Source organism: Pristiophorus japonicus, chromosome 7, assembly GCF_044704955.1.
Source record: "Pristiophorus japonicus isolate sPriJap1 chromosome 7, sPriJap1.hap1, whole genome shotgun sequence".
Lineage (NCBI taxonomy): Eukaryota > Metazoa > Chordata > Chondrichthyes > Pristiophoridae > Pristiophorus > Pristiophorus japonicus.
In genome coordinates, this window is record NC_091983.1 from 111,981,911 (window position 1) to 112,003,047 (window position 21,137).

The 21,137-nt window shown below is 49.1% G+C and overlaps 1 protein-coding gene across 1 annotated transcript in view; it reads right to left on the bottom strand.

The window, feature by feature from the left end:
* LOC139266612 (ectonucleotide pyrophosphatase/phosphodiesterase family member 3-like) overlaps positions 1-21,137 on the bottom strand; it is a 179,129-nt gene that overhangs the window by 88,720 nt on the left and 69,272 nt on the right. Inside the window, exon 15 of the mRNA XM_070884205.1 lies at positions 5,463-5,593. Within this exon, the coding sequence (XP_070740306.1) occupies positions 5,463-5,593 (131 nt within the window). The remainder of the gene's footprint in view (positions 1-5,462; positions 5,594-21,137) is intronic.

Below are 21,137 nucleotides of genomic sequence, written 5' to 3' on the forward strand. Positions count from 1 at the left end.
GCTCTCCCTCTCCCCCAGCCGCTCGCTCTCACTCTCCCACCAGCCTCTCCCACTCCCTCCAGCCTCTCCCACTTCCCTCCAGACTCTCCCACTCCCTCCAGCCTCCCCCACTTCCCCCAGCCTCTCCCACTTCCCCCAGCCTCTCCCACTCCCTCCAACCTCTCCCACTTCCCTCCAGCCTCTCTCACTCCCTCCAGCCTCTCCCACTTCCCCCAGTCTCTCCCACTCCCTCCAGTGTCTCCCACTCCCTCCAGCCTCTCCCACTCCCTCCAGCCTCTCCCACTCCCTCCAACCTCTCCCACTTCCCTCCAGCCTCTCCCACTCCCTCCAGCCTCTCCCACTTCCCCCAGTCTCTCCCACTCCCTCCAGCCTCCCCCACTTCCCCCAGCCTCTCCCACGTCCCCCAGCCTCTCCCACTCCCTCTAACCTCTCCCACTTCCCTCCAGCCTCTCCCACTTCCCCCAGTCTCTCCCACTCCCTCCAGTCTCTCCCACTCCCTCCAGCCTCTCCCACTCCCTCCAGCCTCTCCCACTCCCTCCAGCCTTTCCCACTCCCTCCAGTCTCTCCCACTCCCTCCAGCCTCTCCCACTTCCCCCAGTCTCTCCCACTCCCTCCAGCCTCTCCCACTCCCTCCAGCCTCAACCAACTCCCTCCAGTCCATTCCCCCAGCCTCTCCCGCTCCCTCCAGCCTCTCCCGCTCCCCCCAGCCTCTCCCACTCCCTCCAGCCTCTCCCACTTCCCCCAGCCTCTCCCACTCCCTCCAGCCTCTCCCACTCCCTCCAGCCTCAACCAACTCCCTCCAGTCCACTCCCCCCAGCCTCTCCCGCTCTCTCCAGCCTCTCCCACTCCCCCAGCCTCTCCCACTCCCTCCAGCCTCTCCCACTCCTTCCAGCCTCTCCCACCAGCCACTCCCACTCCCCCCTGCCTCTCTCACTCCCCCCTGCCTTTCCCTCTCCCCACTGCCTCTCCCTCTCCCCCCAGCCTCTCCCTCTCCCCCAGACTCTCCCTCTCCCCCCCCAGCCTCTCCCTCTCCCCCAGACTCTCCCTCTCCCCTCCACCCACCAGCCTCTCCTTCTCCCCCCAGCCTCTCCCTCTCCCTCCAGCCTCTCCCACTCCCCTCTGCCTCTCTCTCTCTGCCACTCTTTCTCTCTGCCTCTCTCTTCACCCCCTCTCTCTCCCCCATGCCACTGCCTCTCTCTCTCTCTCCCCCCTCTCCCCCCCTCCCCGTCTGCCTGTCTGTCTCTCTCTCTCTCCCGGACAAATATCACTGGCTGGAACCGGCTCCACACGTTGCCTTCAATGCTTCCGATTCATCGGCCAGGACCAGTTCGAGCGACAGTTTGAATGAAGAGAGTGAGCTGCAGGGAGAGGGAGAGCGAGAGCGAGAGGCGAGGAGAGCGAGAGGCGGGGAGAGCGAGAGCGAGAGGCAGTAAAGATATGGAGGAGCAAATTTGCAGAGAATTTACAGAGAGGTGCAAGAACTACAGAGTACTAATAATGAGGGATTTCAACTATCCCAGTATAAACTGGGATTGTAATAGTGTAAAGGGCAGAGAGGGGGGAGAATTTCTGAAGTGTGCTCAGAAGAACTTTCTTGATCGGTATGTTTCCGGCCCGACGAGGGAGGAGGCATTGCTGGATCTGGTTCTGGGGAATGAGGTCGGTCAAGTGGAGCAAGTGTCAGTCAGTGAACATTTAGGGAACAGTGATCATTGTATCATAAGTTTTAGATTAGCTATGGAAAAGGACAGAAAGATATTTTCTTTCTACTGTCTTTATCCCATTCTTTATTATCAGGGCTATCCCTCCTCCTTTTCCATTTTGCATATCTCTTCTAAAAGTTAAGCATCCTGGAATGTTTTGAAGGAGTTAATTTAAACTGCACCAACTGCTTTTTGAAATCTGTTCCACATAGCTGCGACTCTGTGAGGGAGGAAGAATTTATTTTAATTTCCAGTCTCACTTAAGGATTATTAATTTTGAACTTTTGTTCTCTAGTTCTGCACTCACAGTGGAAATTAAATCGTCTTATGTAAGTTAAGAGTATAAATTTGAATTGAGTAGCAAGAGCCCAATCTCAAGATAAGGGGGCTGAAATTGCAGTCAGAGGCTGCGGTGCCTCTGATCTGAAAAATTTCTGCACAAGAACCTGGTGGTCCGGGAGGAGCGTGAGATTCCATTAGGGAGGCCTTCTCTTCCCCCGCTGCGAAGCGCACTCCCGTCCTCCAGGTTTCCACACAGAAGATGCAGTCACGTGTGACTGCTCAACCAACAGGTAAAGTATTCTCAATTAATAGCAATGGGAACTCCGTATCTAAGAGCTCTCTGCTATTAATTGAGGAAAAAAAACAAACACAATAACACCAAATTAAAAATTAAAAATACACCTCACATAATTAAAATTAATTGAAATTAAAGTAATAAATATCTTAGAGAAATTTATTTTTGAGTTTTTTAAAAGTTTTTTAAACTATGGTTTAAAATAAATTTAACATAGTGGGCAGGGTTTTCAAAAGTAATTTCATTATATTTTTGTATGTTTTTAAACTCTTTACACCTATAAAAGTAGGCTATGTGCCTGCTTTTATCAGGCGCAAGGATTTTGAGGACATTTGCTGGGCAAGATATGGGTAAATCCTGCAATCTTGCCCTTGCAAATGTCCTTGCTCCCGATATGTGGAAGATCTGTCAAGCTCCAGCTTGTTAGATCAGAAAAGCCAGTTTTCAGCGCATGCGCATTATGCACTGAAAGCCAACTTTTGTGATGCCTTCCCAGATCCGTAGACACTCCGTACGGACCCGGGAAGGCTGGAATTTCCAGGCCAAGAATTCAGCCTTGAGGTGCTGTTGGATAGGATATTGAGTACACTGACTGGTGCTCACAGGCCGGGGGGGGGCGGAAGGAGCAGCGTGGCAGTATACCACTCCAGGGAGCAGGAGAGCAACAGCAGCGAAGAGGGACATCATCATGGTCCAGGTCGGTGATTGTAGCGTGGGCAGATACATCAGGAGCAGCTAGGTCAGGGCGAAGGAGCGGCGAGAGATCGTAGAGGGACGTGATCAGGTCCCAGAAGAGACAAGGGTCCAGGGGCAGCTCGGGCCAGCCCACACTGCGATATTGTGTGCGCACTAGGTCCGTGCAGCAGAGCTGGTCTCCAGTCGTCTTGGTTAACCCTTGCCACTGGACCAAGACCAAACTCTGTCAAGCCCATGTGCTGGCTGGTGTGTAACCGGCACTCCACGTTAAAAAAATCCACACACAGACATCTTCCACTCTTCAAGATTTAGTTCGGGACCTGGAATTTTAGGTCCTTCATTGAAACACCTGTGAACTTTTTGACGTGGAAGCAAGTCATCCTCGATTCGAGGGACTGCCTAGGATGATGACCCAAGAAATATTGCTGAACTGTTCAAGACATAAGGGTAATGTAGAAAGAGAGAAGTGGGTAGCCATCCTCAGTGGCAGTAGAGGGAGACAGAACTCACAGATGCACGGAAACCCTGGATGCTGGAACTGTTCAATAGATAAATATTGGACAACAGAATCTCAGAGGAGGGTGGTCCTGAGCAATACTGCAGCACAGCAGAGCAAAGGACTACCCAAGGGGGTGGAGGCAGGTAGACGACAAGAATAGAAGATAGATAATAGTGGGGGATTCTACAATCAGGAGTATAGATAGCCATTTGTGCAATCATGACCAGGAGTCCTGACTATACTGTCTCCTACCACTACAACGATTCTTTTTACTCCCCCACTTGAATGGCCCCCTGTACCATGGTGCTGTGGTCAGTTAGCTCATCCTCACTGCAGTCCCTGTTCTTGTCCACACAGGAAGTAAGAGCCTCAAACCTGTTGGACAAGAGCAAGAGCTGAGGCTCTTCCATCACACCATCCTGAGTCCCCGTACGTTCCTTACTAGTAGTCACACCCTCCTGTCCCTGTCAGGGTAAAGGACAGAAGGGAGAGAAAGCAGCCAAAAGTCATGGTCCACTTTGGAACAAATGACATAAATAGAAATATATTTGTGGTTTTGAAGAAGGAATTTGAGGAGTTCGGCATTCGATTGGAAAATGAAACCTCAAGGGTACGAATTTCCAGGATGAATCCTGTGCCATGCACTGGATAGGTCAAGGAAAGGACAAGTTAGGAAGATTAACATGTGGCTGCAGGTTTGGTGCAGGAGGGAAGGGTTCACATTCTTGGAGTAATGGAGCGATATCTAGAATGCTATATCGAGAAGGCTATTGCAATGGAACAGTCTTCATCGGAACCAAAACAGCAGGGTAATGTCCTTGCAAAGAGAGAGCAAATACAGAATATGGTGAGGATGCCTAGGTTTTAGATGAGAGAGAGAGAGAAAATAAGATTCATAAATTTATTAGACGAGAAGCAGAAGGCTAGGTTGAAATAAATAAAGAGAAATAAGTTGGCTATTAGGTAGTGAGAATTAAAACACTGAAGTTGATGGGCAACGAAAGTTTAAAAAAACTGAATGAGAAAACTTGGGTAGAAAAAGGTCGATGTTCCAAAACAATAAGAGTCAAGATTGAGTGGTATGTACGTGAATATAGAAAGCATTCTGAACAAAATGGAAGAGTTAAAAGCATCAATAACTATGGAGGGATATGATATAGTACCAAGAACGGAGACGTGGCCTAAACTTAGATAGAAGTAGGAATATGTCTGGATATATAATATTCAGGAGAGATAGGGAGGGAAAATGAGAAGGGGAGATAAGGTGGCAGTGTTAGTAAAGTATTCTATCACCGCGCTAGAACGGAAGGATGTCTATGGCAGTTGCATTAAGACAATATCCATAAGGGTAGAGTTAGGAAATAGATGGGGAAATGGTATAATTCTTGGTTTGCATTATAGACAACCAAACAGTAGCAATCAGAGAGAGGTGGATGTCTGCAGGTAAAAAAAGAGAGACTTGCATTTGTACAGCACCTTTCACAACCACCGCACGTCTCAAAGTGCTTTACAGCCAATGAAGTACTTTTTTGGATGTAGTCACTGTTGTAATGTGGAAAACACGGCAGCCAATGTTGTGCACAGCAAACTCCCACAAACAGCAATGTGATAATGACCAGATCATCTATTTTAGTGATGTTGATTGTGGGATAGATATTGGCCAGGACACTAGGGATAATTTCCCTGCTCTTCTTCAAAATAGTGCCGTGGGATCTTTAACGTCCACCTGAGAGAGCAGACAGGGCATCGGTTTAACGTCTCATCTGAAAAACGACGCCTCCAACAGTGCAGCATTCCCGCAGCACTGCACTGGAGTGCCAGACTAGATTTTGTGCTCACGTTTCTGGAGTGGGAATTAAATCCACAACCTTCTGACCCAGGGGCTAATGTGCTACCCACTGAGCCACAGCTGAGTCATAGTATAGTGCAGGCAGTCCAGAGTGCAGATTATAAATCAGAAAATGCATGAATAAATGAAATGACATACCGTCCAGCCAGCCACTGTCTGTCCAAGTACAGATGGACCTCTTTGTCTATTCTAATGTTGTTGGCATAGTGGAAACGCTTTGGCAGGTGATAGGACATATAAGGTATGAAATGCTGGTTAGGAAACCGGCACTAAAATAGAAACAATACAAAAGAAATATAAGATAATATTAATTTTACCTTTAAAATATTTAACTCTTTAATAACAAAACCGGTTTTCTACTGGGCTATGAACAAACAGTGTTCTCATAGGGAGCAGGATATTTTTCATTTGTGGAATTATCTGTCACATGTGAGCTCGATTTATAATAATGTAGCAAGTTGTTTGTATTGTCATTTCATAACTATAAATTATTTCTCACATCATAAATTTCTGCAAGCATGTCTTTCAGTACTCTTCATTCATATTAATACACTAATACAATTGTCATGATGTATTTCTGTAAAATGCATTATATTGTGATATTGTGAACAATTTCTCTTTGCAATGCAGACAATATAATCAATTGAGTCTTATTTCAGTCATGTTGGAATATCTCATATCTAGATTTGATTGGACATGTATCCTATAAGTGGTTAAACTGCTAGATTTAGAAATAGATGCAAAACATTTTTTGCCCCCCAAAAAAGTGAAGAAAATTTGGACCATTAGAAAAACTGGTCAATTATCTGATTTTTCAGGTAATTGGCAAATCAGGCAAAGAATGTTCTGACTCTTCCAAAATAGCCCTGTAGTCCCACACTGGATGTCATAAAATCTTAGAATCACAGAAATTATAGCACAGAAAAAAGTCACTTGACCCATCGAGCCGATGTTGGTGCTAACTCCTTAATTGGAGGAATCTATTATTAATCTCACCTCCGTGCACTTTCCCCATATCCTTTTATATTCTTCCTTTCCAAAGACTTATTTAATTCCTTTCGAAGTGATGTTATAATCCTTCATAGCCATTTGTTATAAAGCACTCCACATTCGAATAAACCTGTGTGAAGACGTTTCTTCTAACTTTGTTCTTCTAGTGATAATCCTGAGTCTATTTCCTTTTGCCAACCAGTGGAAATAATGGGGAGGTGGGGAGGGTGCGGGGGAGTATGGTATCACGGGGGAATTGACAGACTGGCTGGCTGGTTGGCTGCCGGGTGGGAAAACCAGCAGCAGGAGGCCGCAGCTGGGGACTCTCCCCGGCAATCAGGAGGGAAGGAGCGACAGATCAGGGGCTAGATTTTACAATTTTGTGCTTATCGCCCAAAAATGGGTGTTATTTCCGCCATGGGCGGTAAAAATGGGTTTTCATATCGCCGACTTCTCGTCCATTCTAAAAGCACCGAGTCTCCATTTTTTAAATTGGGCATTACCGTGAGCGATATGAAATGGGCGGTAGCATTAAATCTCGCTGACCTTCTGCTGCAAAGTATCACCATCCTTAGCAACGGCATGGCAACACTCGATTCCCGCAATTCAGGAGATCAAGGGTCATCATGACATGCACAGAAGCGGAGAAAGAGAGAGAGGGAGCTGAGAGGGAGTGAAGACGTGTGTGGTTGTGGTGTGGCTGTTTTGGGAGGAAGGAGGGAGACTTAGAGCTTTGCAGCAAATAGGGAAACAAAAATTAGATGTCACCAGCCACATATTTGCCGGAATTTGGCCTATAATGGAGGGAGAGGAGGCGGCATCACAGCACGCTGTTGAGACTGACGCTGGAGAGAGCAGTGAGGTGGGAGAGGAGCACATTGGAGGGCGCAAAAGAGCCAGGAGGTTCTCAGACGAGGCAAATGCCTCCCTCCTGCAGGAGGTCGAGTTACGCTGGGGTGATTTTGTCATGTATCTTACATTATTAGATATAAATGTATCCTAACATGCTATACATGACTGTAATAAGACTGTAACCACCAACATACCTTACCATGAGGGGTGCACTTGCAAGAGACAGGTATATAAGGACAAGTCTCAGGCAAGTGCAGCATTCCAGAGCTGTAAAATAAAGGTGCAGGTCCAGAGTGAGCTTGACATCAGTACATGCCTCATGTGAATCTGTACTGAGGGGACAGAACTTTACAGTGGCGACAAGTTACGGGATTACAGAATCCACACAATGGCGAACAACGGATCAGATGAAAAGTACAATGCGGGAGACAATTGGGAGGACTTTATAGAAAGGCTCCAGCAAAGCTTTGTAACCAAAGACTGGTTAGGCGACGATAAGGCAGACAAGAGAAGAGCCCATCTCTTGACCAACTGTGGCTCGAAAACATACGCTTTAATGAAGGATCTGTTGGCACCCGAGAAACCAGCAAGCAAGTCGTTTGAAGAATTGAGCACACTGGTAAGAGACCACCTGAAGCCAGTGAGCAGCCTACACATGGCCAGACACAGGTTCTACAACTACAGACGCTGTGTGGGCCAGAGCATACCTGACTTTGTGGCGGAACTTCGGAGGTTGGCTAGTTTATGTGAATTCTCTGATGAACTGAGGAAAGAAATGCTGAGAGACTTTTTCATTGAAGGAATAGGCCACGCAGGCATATTCCGAAAGCTCACAGAGACCAAGAACCTGACCTTAGAGGCAGCAGCACTGGTTGCACAGACATTCTTGGTAGGGGAAGAAGAAACGAGGTTGATTTACAATGCAGGTACGACAACTAACGAAATATTGGAACAAGAAGTTCACAGCACGAAACAAGCTGCTACCCCCACACACAGACAAAACCGGGAGAACAGGCTCTCGACAGCAGGCAGAAGCCATCAAGGGCCACAGGAATGGCCGTTCACACCTCATCAACCCACAATGCGAGCAATCAACTCCAAACTGAGAGAAGCTCAAGAGAGATCAACCAAACGCAGCTCATTCTTTGGGAACACTTTGAACAATGGAACAGGTCTGTGCTGGAGGTGTGGGGGTGGGCACTCGTCAAGGGGATGTCGATTTCAGCAGGCTATTTGCAGAAATTGTGAATATACAGGGCATTTGGCCCGCATGTGCAAAAAAACGGCAGCTCGGCTGGTATACAAATCGGATGGGTCAGAAAGCGGACCAGAAGATGGTGGGGACAGTACCCGGGATACCGATATACAGCGGGTCAACACGATCAATGGCCGCTGCTCCTACAACAGGACGCCTCCTATAATGATGAGGGTCCTACTCAATGGGATATCTGTCAACATGGAGCTGAACACGGGAGCGAGTCAATCTCTCATGGGCGCTCAACAATTTGAACAACTGTGGCCGCATAAAAGAGACAGACCAAAATGCACAAGGGTCGACACCCCACTAACGACCTATACCAAAGAAATCGTACCAGTCCTCGGCAGCGCCATGCTATCTGTCACACACAAAGGGACAGTGAATCGACTTCCCCTGTGGATTGTCCCCGGAGACCGCCCAGCACTGCTGGGGAGAAGCTGGCTGGCAAAACTAAACTGGAAATGGGATGATGTCCATGCCATGTCATTAGAGGAACGGACCTCCTGCTCAACAGTTATAAAGCGATTTGAACATCTCTTTCAGCCAGGTGTGGGCACTTTCAAAGGGGCCAAAGTCAAAATCTACATCACACAGGATGCTAGACCGGTCCATCACAAGGCCAGAGCTGTACACGATGTGATGAGGGAAAAGATTGAACATGAACTCGACAGGCTTCTGTGGGAAGGCATTATATCACCTGTGGAATTTAGCGACTGGGCAAGTCCCATCGTCCCAGTCATGAAGTTTGATGGATCCGTACGAATCTGTGGAGACTACAAATCTACCATAAACAGAGTCTCCATACAGGACCAGTACCCGCTGCCCAGAGCGGAGGACTTATTTGCCACATTGGCTGGAGGTAAACGCAAGAATTGACCGAGGAATCCAAGCTACTCACCACCATCAACACACATCGAAGCCTTTTCATGTACAATCGATGCACATTCGGCATCAGGTCGGCAGCTGCCATATTCCAGCGCAACATGGAGAGTCTGCTCAAGTCCATCCTGGGGACGGTTGTACTTCAAGACGACATACTTATCACGGGCAGGGACACCGACTCCCATCTCCGTAATTTGGAGGAAGTACTAAAGCGGTTGGATCGGGTAGGCCTACGAGTCAAGAAATCTAAGTGCCTGTTTCTCGCACCCGAGGTTGAATTTTTGGGCAGAAGGATTGCCATTGATGGAATCCACCCAACAGAGTCCAAAACAGAAGCAATTCGTCTGGCACCCAGGCCCCGGAATGTCTCAGAACTGCACGCCTTTCTCGGGCTGCTCAATTACTTTGGCAACTTTATGCAGAACTTAAGCACGCTGCTGGAGCCTCTCCACGTGCTACTCAGGAAGGGGTGCGATTGGTTTTGGGGGGACGCGCCTTCAATAAGGCACGCAACCTTCTGTGTTCCAACAGTGTTTTGACTTTCTTTGACCCAGGTAAAAAGCTAGTTCTCACATGTGATGCATCAGCGTATGGGGTCGGGTGAGTTTTGCAACATGTCAATAGTGCGGGCAAATTACAACCCATAGCTTATGCCTCCAGGTCACTTTCGCGGGCAGAGCACGGGTACGGAATGGTAGAGAAGGAGGCGCTCGCGTGCGTGTACGGTGTCAAAAAGATGCACCAATACCTTTTCGGGGCCAAGTTCGCATTAGAAACCGACCACAAGCCCCTCACGTCCCTCCTATCTGAGAGCAAGGAAATAAACGCCAATGCCTCGGCGCGAATTCAACGGTGGGCACTCATGCTGGCGTCCTACGACTATACCATAAAGCACAGACCAGGCACAGACAACTGTGCCGACGCACTCAGCAGGCTACCCCTGGTGACCACGGAAGAGTCTGATGAACAGGACTGTGAGATAGTCATGGCAATCAATGCCTTTGAGTCCACAGGTTCGCCCATGACGGCTCGCCAAATCAGAGCCTGGACGGCCAGCGACCCCACGTTATCCTTAGTAAAAAGATGTATCCTAACCGGTAACTGGGCAGAGGCTCGCGATGCCTGCCCCGAGGAATTAAAACCCTTTCACAGGCGCATGCATGAGCTATCACTACAAGCAGACTGCCTGATGTGGGGCAGCCGAGTAGTCATGCCTCTGCAAGGCAGAGAGGCATTTGTCCGGGAGCTCCACCACGAGCACCCGGGGATCATTCTCATGAAAGCCATAGCCAGATCCCACGTCTGGTGGCCTGGTATTGACGCGGACTTGGAGCTCTGCGTCCGAAGGTGCACCATTTGTGCCCAACTCAGCAATGCCCCCAGGGAGGCTCCACTGAGCCCCTGGCCCTGGCCTACCAAACCGTGGTCGCGGGTGCACGTAGACTATGCGGGCCCATTCATGGGCAAAATGTTCCTCGTAGTTGTAGATGCATTTTCAAAGTGTATCGAATGCACCATTTTAAACTCGAGCACAGCCTCCACCACTGTGGAGAGCCTCGCAACCATGTTTGCAACACACAGAATCCCTGACATATTGGTCAGTGACAATGGTCCGTGCTTCACCAGCGCAGAATTTGAAGACTTTATAATTGACCACAGCATAAATCACGTCAAGGCGGCACCGTTCAAGCCAGCCTCCAACGGCCAGGCGGAGAGAGCAGTGCAAATCATTAAACAAGGCATGCTTAAAATCCAAGGTCCCACGCTGCAGGGTCGCCTGTCGTGACTGCTGCTGGCATACAGATCTCGTCCGCACTCACTGACTGGGATCCCCCCCACACAACTGATGAAAAGGACTTTAAAAACAAGGCTCTCATTAATCCTCCCAGACATGCACGAAATCGTTGAGGCAAAGCGCCATAAGCTGACTGAGTACCATGACAGAAATTCGAGGGGGAGATGGAATGAGATAGGGGACAAAGTGTTTGTACTAAACTATGGCAGGGGTCCCAAATGGCTTGCAGGGACAGTAACGGGCAAGGAAGGAAACAGGCTACTGGTAGTACAAATGGACAATGAAAAAACCTGCCGGAGGCAAGTAGACCAAGTAAAAAGCAGATTTACCAACAACACTGCGGAACCAGAGGCAGACTACAATGTGGAACTCGCACCACACCTGGTGGACAGACAGAGGGAACAACCTGAGGAAAGGGCAATCCCAACAGACAGCCCAGGCAAGTCAACAACAATCACACCAATCGAAACAGACAGCCCAGGCGAGATACCAGCAACCACACCCAAAGAAAAACAGACACCAAGGCAAACAACTGAACCACAACTCAGACGCTCCACGCAAGAGCGTAGACCACCTGAGAGACTGAACCTATAAAGACAATAAGACCTTGGGGGAGGGTGATGTCATGTATCTTACATTATTATATATTACTGTATCCTAACATGCTGTACATGACTGTAATAAGATATAACCTGTAACCACCAGCATACCTTACCACCAGGGGTGCACTTGCAAGAGACAGGTATATAAGGGCAGGTCTCAGGCAAGTGCAGCATTCCAGAGCTGTGAAATAAAGGTGCAGGTTCAGAGTGACCTTGACTTCACTACATGCTTCGTGTGAATCTGTACTGAGGGGCAGGACTTTACAGATTTGACACAGGGAGGGTGTGGGAAGCCCACCCCAAAGGCCTACTAGAAGATATGGGCCGAGATAATAGAGGTGGTCATGTCGGCAACCAACGAGGTGTGTGAGGGCAACCAGTACTACAAACGATGGAACTGTTATGTATTTAACCCTTAGTATCCTGTATCACACCGCCACCAGAGGGCCTACCTGTTGGAGTCCCGAGGGATCCCAGCATCCCTTGGGAGCACTGTATATAAGCAGACCACTTACGAGGTACCGGCACTCCGAAGTTTTATTAAAGGAGCTAAGGTCACACTTACTCATTGCTCATAGTACTCAGTTTCATCCTTTATTATGAGGGTATGAATTGGCGATGAGATAACGAACAACCGCGCAAAAATGCAAAGAACAGTTGGTATCCTGGAGAAGTTCTCAGAAGGGGACGATTGGGAGGCCTTCGTGGAGAGACTCGACCAATACTTCGTGGCCAACGAGCTGGAAGCGGACGAGAACGCTGCCAAACGAAGGGCGATCCTCCTTACCGTCTGTGGGGCAACAACCTATGGCCTCATGAAGAATCTTCTAGCTCCGGTAAAACCAACAACTAAATCTTATGAAGAACTGTGTACACTGGTCCGGGAGCACCTAAATCCTAAAGAAAGCGTTTGATGGCGAGGTATCGGTTCTACACATGTCAACGGTCAGAGGGCCAGGAGGTGGCGAGCTACATCGCAGAACTAAGGCGCCATGCAGGACATTGCGAATTTGATGGATTCCTGGAACAACTGCTGAGAAACATTTTTGTGCTTGGCATTGGCCATGAGGTAATCGTTCACAAACTACTGACTGTTGAAACTCCGAATCTGAGCAAAACCATAACGATAGCCCAGGCTTTTATGTCCACCAGCAACAACACCAAAAAAATTTCACAGCATAAAGAGGGTTCGGCCAGTACTGTGCATAAAATAACGTTGTTTTTGAGCAGGAATATACATGGCAGAACGTACACGCCAGCTGCTGCACGACCTCAGATGACCCAGAGTCCGCCATCATTCATTAATGCGAGGCAGTTAACACCCTGTTGGCGCTGTGGAGGTGATCATCGGGCCCATCAATGCCGCTTCAAGCGCAATGCATGCAACGACTGCAGAACAATGGGACACCTCCAGCGAGTGTGCAGGCGAGCTGCAAACCCTGCAAACCACCACGTTGCAGAGGAAGATCGATCCACTGTGATCAGGCTGAATTGGAGACTCGAACCGAGGAGGCAGAAGTGTACGGCGTACACACCTTCACCACGAAATGTCCACCAATAATGTTGAAAGTTGAACTGAACAGAATTCCAGTATCCATGGAACTGAACACGGGTGCGAGTCAGTCCATAATGAGCAAAAGGTCTTCGGCAGGCTGTGATGCAACAAGGCACACAGGCCCAAGCTCAGCCCCATTCATACCAAGCTAAGGACTTACACCAATGAACTGATCCTTGTAATTGGCATCGCAGAACTCAAAGTCTCCTATGATGGAGCAGTGCACACACTCCCGCTGTGGATTTTGCCAGGGGATAGCCCCGCACTATTTGGCAGAAGCTGGCTGGGAAAATCCGCTGGAACTGGGACGACATCTGAGCACTTTCGTCTGTCGACGATGCCTCACGTGCCCAGGTTCTGAGCAGATTTTCATGTTTGTTCGAGCCAGGCATTGGAAGCTTCTCGGGGGCGAAAGTGCAGATCCATTTGGTTCCCACTACGCGACCTATCCACCACAAGGCACGGGTGCTACCGTATATGATGCGTGAGAAAGTGGAAATTAAGCTCGACAGGCTGCAGCGAGAAGGCATCATCGCGCCGGTGGAATTCAATGAGTGGGCCAGTCTGATTGTCCCGTTGCATAAAGGTGATGGCACGTTCAGAATTTGTGGGGACTATAAAGTAACGATTAACCGTTTTTCGCGACAGGACCAGTACCCGCTACCCAAAGCAGACGATCTATTTGCGACCTTGGCGAGAGGGAAAATGTTCACCAAGTTGGACCTGACCTCGGCCTACATGACACAGGAGCTGGAGGAATTTTCGAAAGGCTTCACCTGCATCAACACGCACAAAGCTCTGTTCATTTATAACAGATGCCCTTTCAGGATTCGGTCGGCCGCAGCAATCTTCCAACGGAACATGGAGAGTCTGCTAAAGTCAGTCCCTCACACTGTGGTTTTCCAGAACAACACACTGGTTACAGGCCGGGACACCATTCAGCACTTGAAGAATCTGGAAGAGGTTCTTCGTCGGTTGGATCACATGGAACTCAGGTTGAAACACTTGAAGTGTGTTTTCCTGATGCCGGAGGTCAAGTTTTTGGGAAGAAGAATCGCAGCAGGTGGCATCAGACCCACCGATGCCAAGACAGAGGCCATCAAGAACACGCCGAGACCACAGACCGTGACGGAGCTGCGGTTGTTCCTGGGACTCCTCAACTATTTCGGTAATTTCCTACCCGGGTTAATCACCTTGCTAGAACCCCTACATGTGCTACTGTACAAGGGAGACGACCGGGTATGGGGGAAATCACAAGAGGCTGCCTTTGAGAAAGCCAGAAATCTGTTGTGTTCAAACAAACTGCTTGTCCTGTATAACCCATGTAAACGATTAGTGCTAGCTTGCGATGCGTCTTCATACGGGGTCGGGTGTGTGTTACAACAGGCTAACGAATCGGGGATTTTTTAACCAGTCGCTTATGCACCCAGGAGACTGTCTAAGGCCGAACGGGCCTACAGCATGATTGAAAAAGAGACTCTGGTGTGCGTTTACGAGGTGAGAAAAATGCACCAGTACTTGCTTGGCCTCAAGTTTGAGTTTGAAACTGACCACAAGCCGCTCATATCGCTATTCTCTGAGAGCAAAGGGATTAACACCAATGCCTCTGCCCGCATCCAAAAATGGGCCCTCATGCTGTCGTCATACAACAATGTAATCCGCCACATACCGGACAAAGAGAACTGCGCTGATGCTCTCAGTCGGCTACCATTGCCCACCCCCAGAGTGGAAATGGCACAGCCTGCGGACTTGCTCATGGTAATGGATGCATTCGAAAACGAAAAGTCACCCGTTATGGCCCGCCAGATCAGGACCTGGACCAGCTCGGATCCTTTACTGTCCTTGGCAAAAAAAACTGTGTCCTCCGTGGGAGCTGGTCCAGCGTCCCAGCAGAGATGCAGGAGGCGATTAAGCCGTTCTACAGGCGCAAAGACGAAATGTCCTTGCAGGCGGACTGTCTGTTGTGGTGTAATCGCGTGGTCTTGCCCAAGAAGGGCAGAGAAACATTCATTTGTGAGCTACACAGCACCCACCCAGGCATTGTAATAATGAAAGCCATAGCCAGATCCCATGTGTGGTGGCCCGGCATTGACTCAGATTTAGAGTCATGCGTGCACCAGTGCAACACTTGCTCTCAGCTGAGCAATGCACCCAGAGAGGCATCGTTTAGTTTGTGGTCGTGGCTCTCCAAACCGTGGTTGAGGATCCATGTGAACTATGCGGGCCCATTTCTAGGCATAATGTTCTTGGTTGTCATGGATGCTTATTCAAAATGGATAGAATGAGTAATAATGTCTGTAAGCACGTCCACATCCACCGTCGAAAGCCTACAAGCCATGTTTGCCACTACGGCCTGCCTGATGTCCTTGTTAGCGACAATAGCCCGTGTTTCACCAGTGCTGAATTCAAGGAATTCATGACCCGCAATGGGATCAAACATGTCACATCTGCCCCGTTCATGCCCGCATCCAACGGCCAGGCAGAATGGGCAGTTCAGACCATCAAGCAAAGCTTGAAAGGCATGCCGGAAGGCTCCCTGCAGACCCGCCTGTCCTGAGTCCTGCTCAGCTACCGCACCAGACCCCACTTGCTCACCAGAGTTGCCCCAGCCGAGCTGCTCATGAAAAGGATGCTCAAAACAAGGCTCTCTCTCGACCACCCTGATCACGTGGAGGGCAGGCGGCATCATCAAAGTATGTACCATGACTGCGCAAATTTGTCACGCGATATTGAGGTCAATGATCCTGTGTTTGTACTCAATAGCTCGCTGGCACGGTCATAGCCAAAGAAGGGTGTAGGGTGTTTCAGGTCAAATTGGCCAATGGTCTAACATGCAGAAAACATTTGGACCAAATCAAATTGTGTTCACCAACAGCTACGAACAACCCGAAGAAGAGACCACCAACTTTGACCCTCCAATACATACACAAGTGGCAACTGTCTTCATGGTTGACCACGAAGCCGAACTCACCATCCCTAGCAGACCGGCAAGGCCGGCTGTCCAGCAACCCAGTGAAGAACTAACCAACTCACCCACACCCGCATTTGTACCGAGACGATCAACAAGGGAGCAAAAAGCCCCAGATCGTCTCACCCTGTAAAAAAGTGTACTATTAACTTTACGAGGGAGTGATGTTTTGTATTTAACCCTTGATAACCTGTATCACACCACCACCAGCATTCCTTGGGACCACTGTATATAAGCAGATCACTCACGAGGTACCTGCACTCTGGATTCTTATTAAAGGAGCTAAGGTCACACTTACTCATTGCTCACAGTTTCATCCTTTATTATGAGCATATCAGGAACGATCTTGTGGGATCCACAAGAGCAAGTATTACATTTATTTACATGTACTTATGTATTTATATAATTTGATTTGTAACAGTCATGAGTGACTATCATCAGATGTGAGGTCTTTCACTTTTACTGGGAATGTTTTACTCAAAGCCTGCGGTACGTCTTTAGGTAAAGAATGATAATTATCATAATAATCATGATTATATCTGTCAGTTATGTGTTGTATCAGTCTCTGTGACAGTACTGAGCAATGATATCATGCAATGATCTCATGCCATGTCGTCCTGTTACCTTTTACAGAAGAAGCTATCAACGATGAGGTCCGTGCAGAGGTGAATGGGTGGGGTCCACCAGTCATCAGTGACATCACTGAAATGGAGGAGCGCGTGCTCGCACTCGTGGGGAAGCACCCCCCGGACAGCCACAGAGGCATCTGCAGACCCTGACGTGAAGTGATGTGAGTAAAGATTACACCACTGCGTGATGTAAAGTCAATAGATGCCACACCCACTCATAACTGAACAATCATATATGATAGATGATTTCTAAAATTGTCCTAGAAATAATGGTGACCTAATGAAAATCATTGCAATGCAAATATGTTGATGGTCATGAAATGTGATGTCTGTGATGATTTTATGAGTGGTGGTGCTTTTGTCGTGCATATGCTGTGTGTAGCGCTGGACTCACCTTGTGACCCGAGCACCCCCTTCTCCTCGAATAACCTCATTGGGTTTTGCAGCTCAACCATCACCGCGGCCCCAGGCAAGACCACAGAGCCCAGAAGGTGGGGGCGTGAGGCCCGACTCTCCGGACGAGGAGCTCCGATTCTCGCCTGTCAATCCGCTGGGTCTGTTCTCCACGGATGAGAGCGCAGACTTCGAGGAACCTGCATCACCACGCTCCAGAAGCCATACCATCCCAAAGCCATCGAGTGGTCCTCCGGTCATTCCCACCTCCACTCTGGAGGTACCGGCCCCAAGCACCTCGCCACAGGGCACCGCATTGGTTTTCAGGACAGCGCCGACCCCACGGAGGCCTCGTGGACACGGTAGGTCTGGTCCACGAGCGTCACAAGAGCGGAGAGATGATACAGTTGTCCAGGAAGACTGTAGACATTGGTGACCAGCTCATCGAAGCATTGGGGGGCACATTCCGACTGCTGGCCACCATGACTGAGTATAATCCATGGATGGCGGAGGCCCTGGATGCGATAGCAAGGAGCACTGCTGGCACAGACCTCCCAGTGGTCCCAGAGTGCAGCACTCCACTCCTAGGTTCCACACCACCACTGCGAATGACAGATGAGAGCAGGGACCAAGATCCTGCTTCTGTAACAGAGAATGTTGCCCCCTCGGTACCTTCCACTCCCGTACCCGTGCAACCACCACATCTGCCTTCATCCTCCCAATGAGGAACCACCTGAGGAGCTCCTTGGCCAGGCGCCATGGAGCGAGGAGGGGAAGGGGTAGAGGTGGGGAAAAGAAGGGGAGGGGTAAGGAAAGTGAGGTGCATGTCCGCAGGTGATGGCTGTGTTATATCTCCATCTGGGTGTATTCAATTAGTTGTAATGTATGGGGGGAGGGGACCACCCTCTTGCTTTGCCTTTGTATTCTGTGTTGCTGGACATGTTGAACATTTGATTGATGTCAATGGTGGAAAAAGTGGGGTGTGGGCAGGGGTTGGGTTTTATTGCCTGTGATACTTATGATTTCAGACCAATGTTAGTATAAAAAAATTTTTATTGAACATAACCTTGTTGCGCATTGTCTCAGATAGCTGGACCATTACATGCTGGTGATTTCTTAACGTGAAAGTGTTGTGTTCCTAACACAGATGAGACTGGACACAGGGAGGTTAAAGTAACAGTGACCTCAGTCTTTATTAAGACACTCCAGAGTGAGGAACAGGCCTTAGGGGCCAGCTTAGATACAGTGCTCCCAAGGGATGCTGGGATCCCTTGGGACTTCAGGGGATGAGCTCCCTGGTGGCGGAACATGGGAGTGCATGCTTTACAGATACACCACATCACTCCCCGCCAAAGTCAAAGTGAAAACTATTTACAAGGTGAGGCAGTCGGGAGCCTTTCTTTGCCTGGTGGACTGCCTCGGTACAAATATCTGTTCTGGTGTGTTGGCTGTGCCCTTGCTGGGCTGGCGTGTTGTTGGCCCTGCAGGGCTGCTGGGTGAGCCTGGACTTGCTGGGCTGTTGGGCGTGATGGGTTCGATTTCCTGGTCCGGCGTGGTGTCGTTGATCCTTTGGGTGTGTGTTGTGGGCTCGAAAAAGGTGGTGTCTACTGTGGGTTGTTCAGAGCAGTCTGTGAACCGCAGCCTCGTTTGGTCCACGTGGTTTCAGCAAATTTGTCCATTGTCTAATTTGACTACAAACGCCTTCTTTAGCTATCACCGTGCCCGCGATCCACTTGGGACCATGTCCACAGTTTAGCACATAGACAGGGTCATTCAGATCAATTTCCCGTGACACAGTGGTGCGACCATCGTTTACGTTTTGTTGCTGCCGCCTGCTCTCTCCCTGATCATGCAGGTTGGGGTGAACCAGCGAGAGTCTGGTTTTAAGTGTCCTTTTCATGAGTAGCTCAGCCGGGGGCACCCCTGTGAGCAAGTGGGGTCTCGTGCGGTAGCTGAGCAGTACTCGGGACAGGCGGGTTTGGAGTGAGCCTTCTGTGACTCATTTAAGGCTCTATTTGATTGTTTGTACTGTCCGCTCTGCCTGCCCATTGGAGGCTGGTTTAAACAGGGCTGAAGTGACATATTTGATCCCATTGCGGGTCATGAATTCTTTAAATTTGTCACTGGTGAAAAATGGCCCATTGTCACTGACCAGTATGTCAGGCAGGCCGTGGGTGGCAAACATGGCCCTCAGGCTTTCAATGGTGGCGGTGGCGGTGCTTCCCGACATTATTTCACATTCAATCCATTTTGAAAACGCATCCACCACCACCAGGATCATTTTACTGAGAAATGGGCCCGCATAGTCGACATGGATCCTCGACCATGGTCTGGAGGGCCATGACCACAAACTTAGAGGTGCCTCTCTGGGCGCGTTGCTCAACTGAGCACATACGCTGCATTGCCGTACACAGGATTCTATGTGAGAGTCGATACCGGGCCACCACACATGGAATCTGGTTATCGCTTTCATCATTACTATACCCGGGTGTGTGCTGTGAAGATCCAAGATGAATGTCTCCCTGCCGTTTTTGGGTAGCACTATGCCGTTACCCCACAACAGGCAGTCTGCCTGAATGGACAGCTCGTCCTTTCGCCGCTGGAACGGCTTGATTAGCTCTTGCATTTCAATGGGGATGCTGGCCCAGCTCCCATGCAGTTCACAGTTTTTTACTAGGGACAGCAGAGGATCTTGGCTGGTCCAAGTCCTAATCTGGCGGGCCGTTACAGGTGATTTATCATTTACAAACGCTTCCATAACCATCAACAAGTCTGCGGGCTGCGCCATCATCAACAAGTTTGCAGGCTGCGCTATTTCCACCCCCGTGGTGAGCAATGGTAGCCGACTGAGAGCATCCGCACAGTTCTCGGTGCCTGGCCTGTGGCGGATGGTATAGTTATACGCTGATAGCGTGAGTGCCCACCTTTGTATGCAGGCTGAGGCATTAGTATTTATCCCCTTGTTTTCAGTGAACAGGGATATGAGGGGCTTGTGATCGGTTTCCAGCTCAAATTTGAGGCCAAACAGGTACTGATGCATTTTCAAGTCAGCATGGATTTGTGAAAGGGAAATCATGCTTGACAAATCTTCTGGATTTTTTGAGGATGTTTCCAGTAAAATGGACAAAGGAGAACCAGTTGATGTGGTATATTTGGACTTTCAGAAGGCTTTCGACAAGGTCCCACACAAGAGATTAATGTGCAAAGTTAAAGCACATGCGATTGGGGGTAGTGTGCTGACGTGGATTGAGAACTGGTTGTCAGACAGGAAGCAAAGAGTAGGAGTAAACGGGTACTTTTCAGAATGGCAGGCAGTGACTAGTGGGGTGCCGCAAGGTTCTGTGCTGGGGCCCCAGCTGTTTACATTGTACATTAATGATTTAGACGAGGGGATTAAATGTAGTATCTCCAAATTTGCGGATGACACTAAGTTGGGTGGCAGTGTGAGCTGCGAGGAGGATGCTATTAGGCTGCAGAGTGACTTGGATAGGTTAGGTGAGTGGGCAAATGCATGGCAGATGAAGTATAATGTGGATAAATGTGAGGTTATCCACTTTGGTGGTAAAAACAGAGAGACAGATTATTATCTGAATGGTGACAGATTAGGAAAAGGGGAGGTGCAACGAGACCTGGGTGTCATGGTACATCAGTCATTGAAGGTTGGCATGCAGGTACAGCAGGCGGTTAAGAAAACAAATGGCATGTTGGCCTTCATAGCGAGGGGATTTGAGTACAGGGGCAGGGAGGTGTTGCTACAGTTGTACAGGGCCTTGGTGAGGCCACACCTGGAGTATTGTGTACAGTTTTGGTCTCCTAACTTGAGGAAGGACATTCTTGCTATTGAGGGAGTGCAGCGAAGATTCACCAGACTGATTCCCGGGATGGTGGG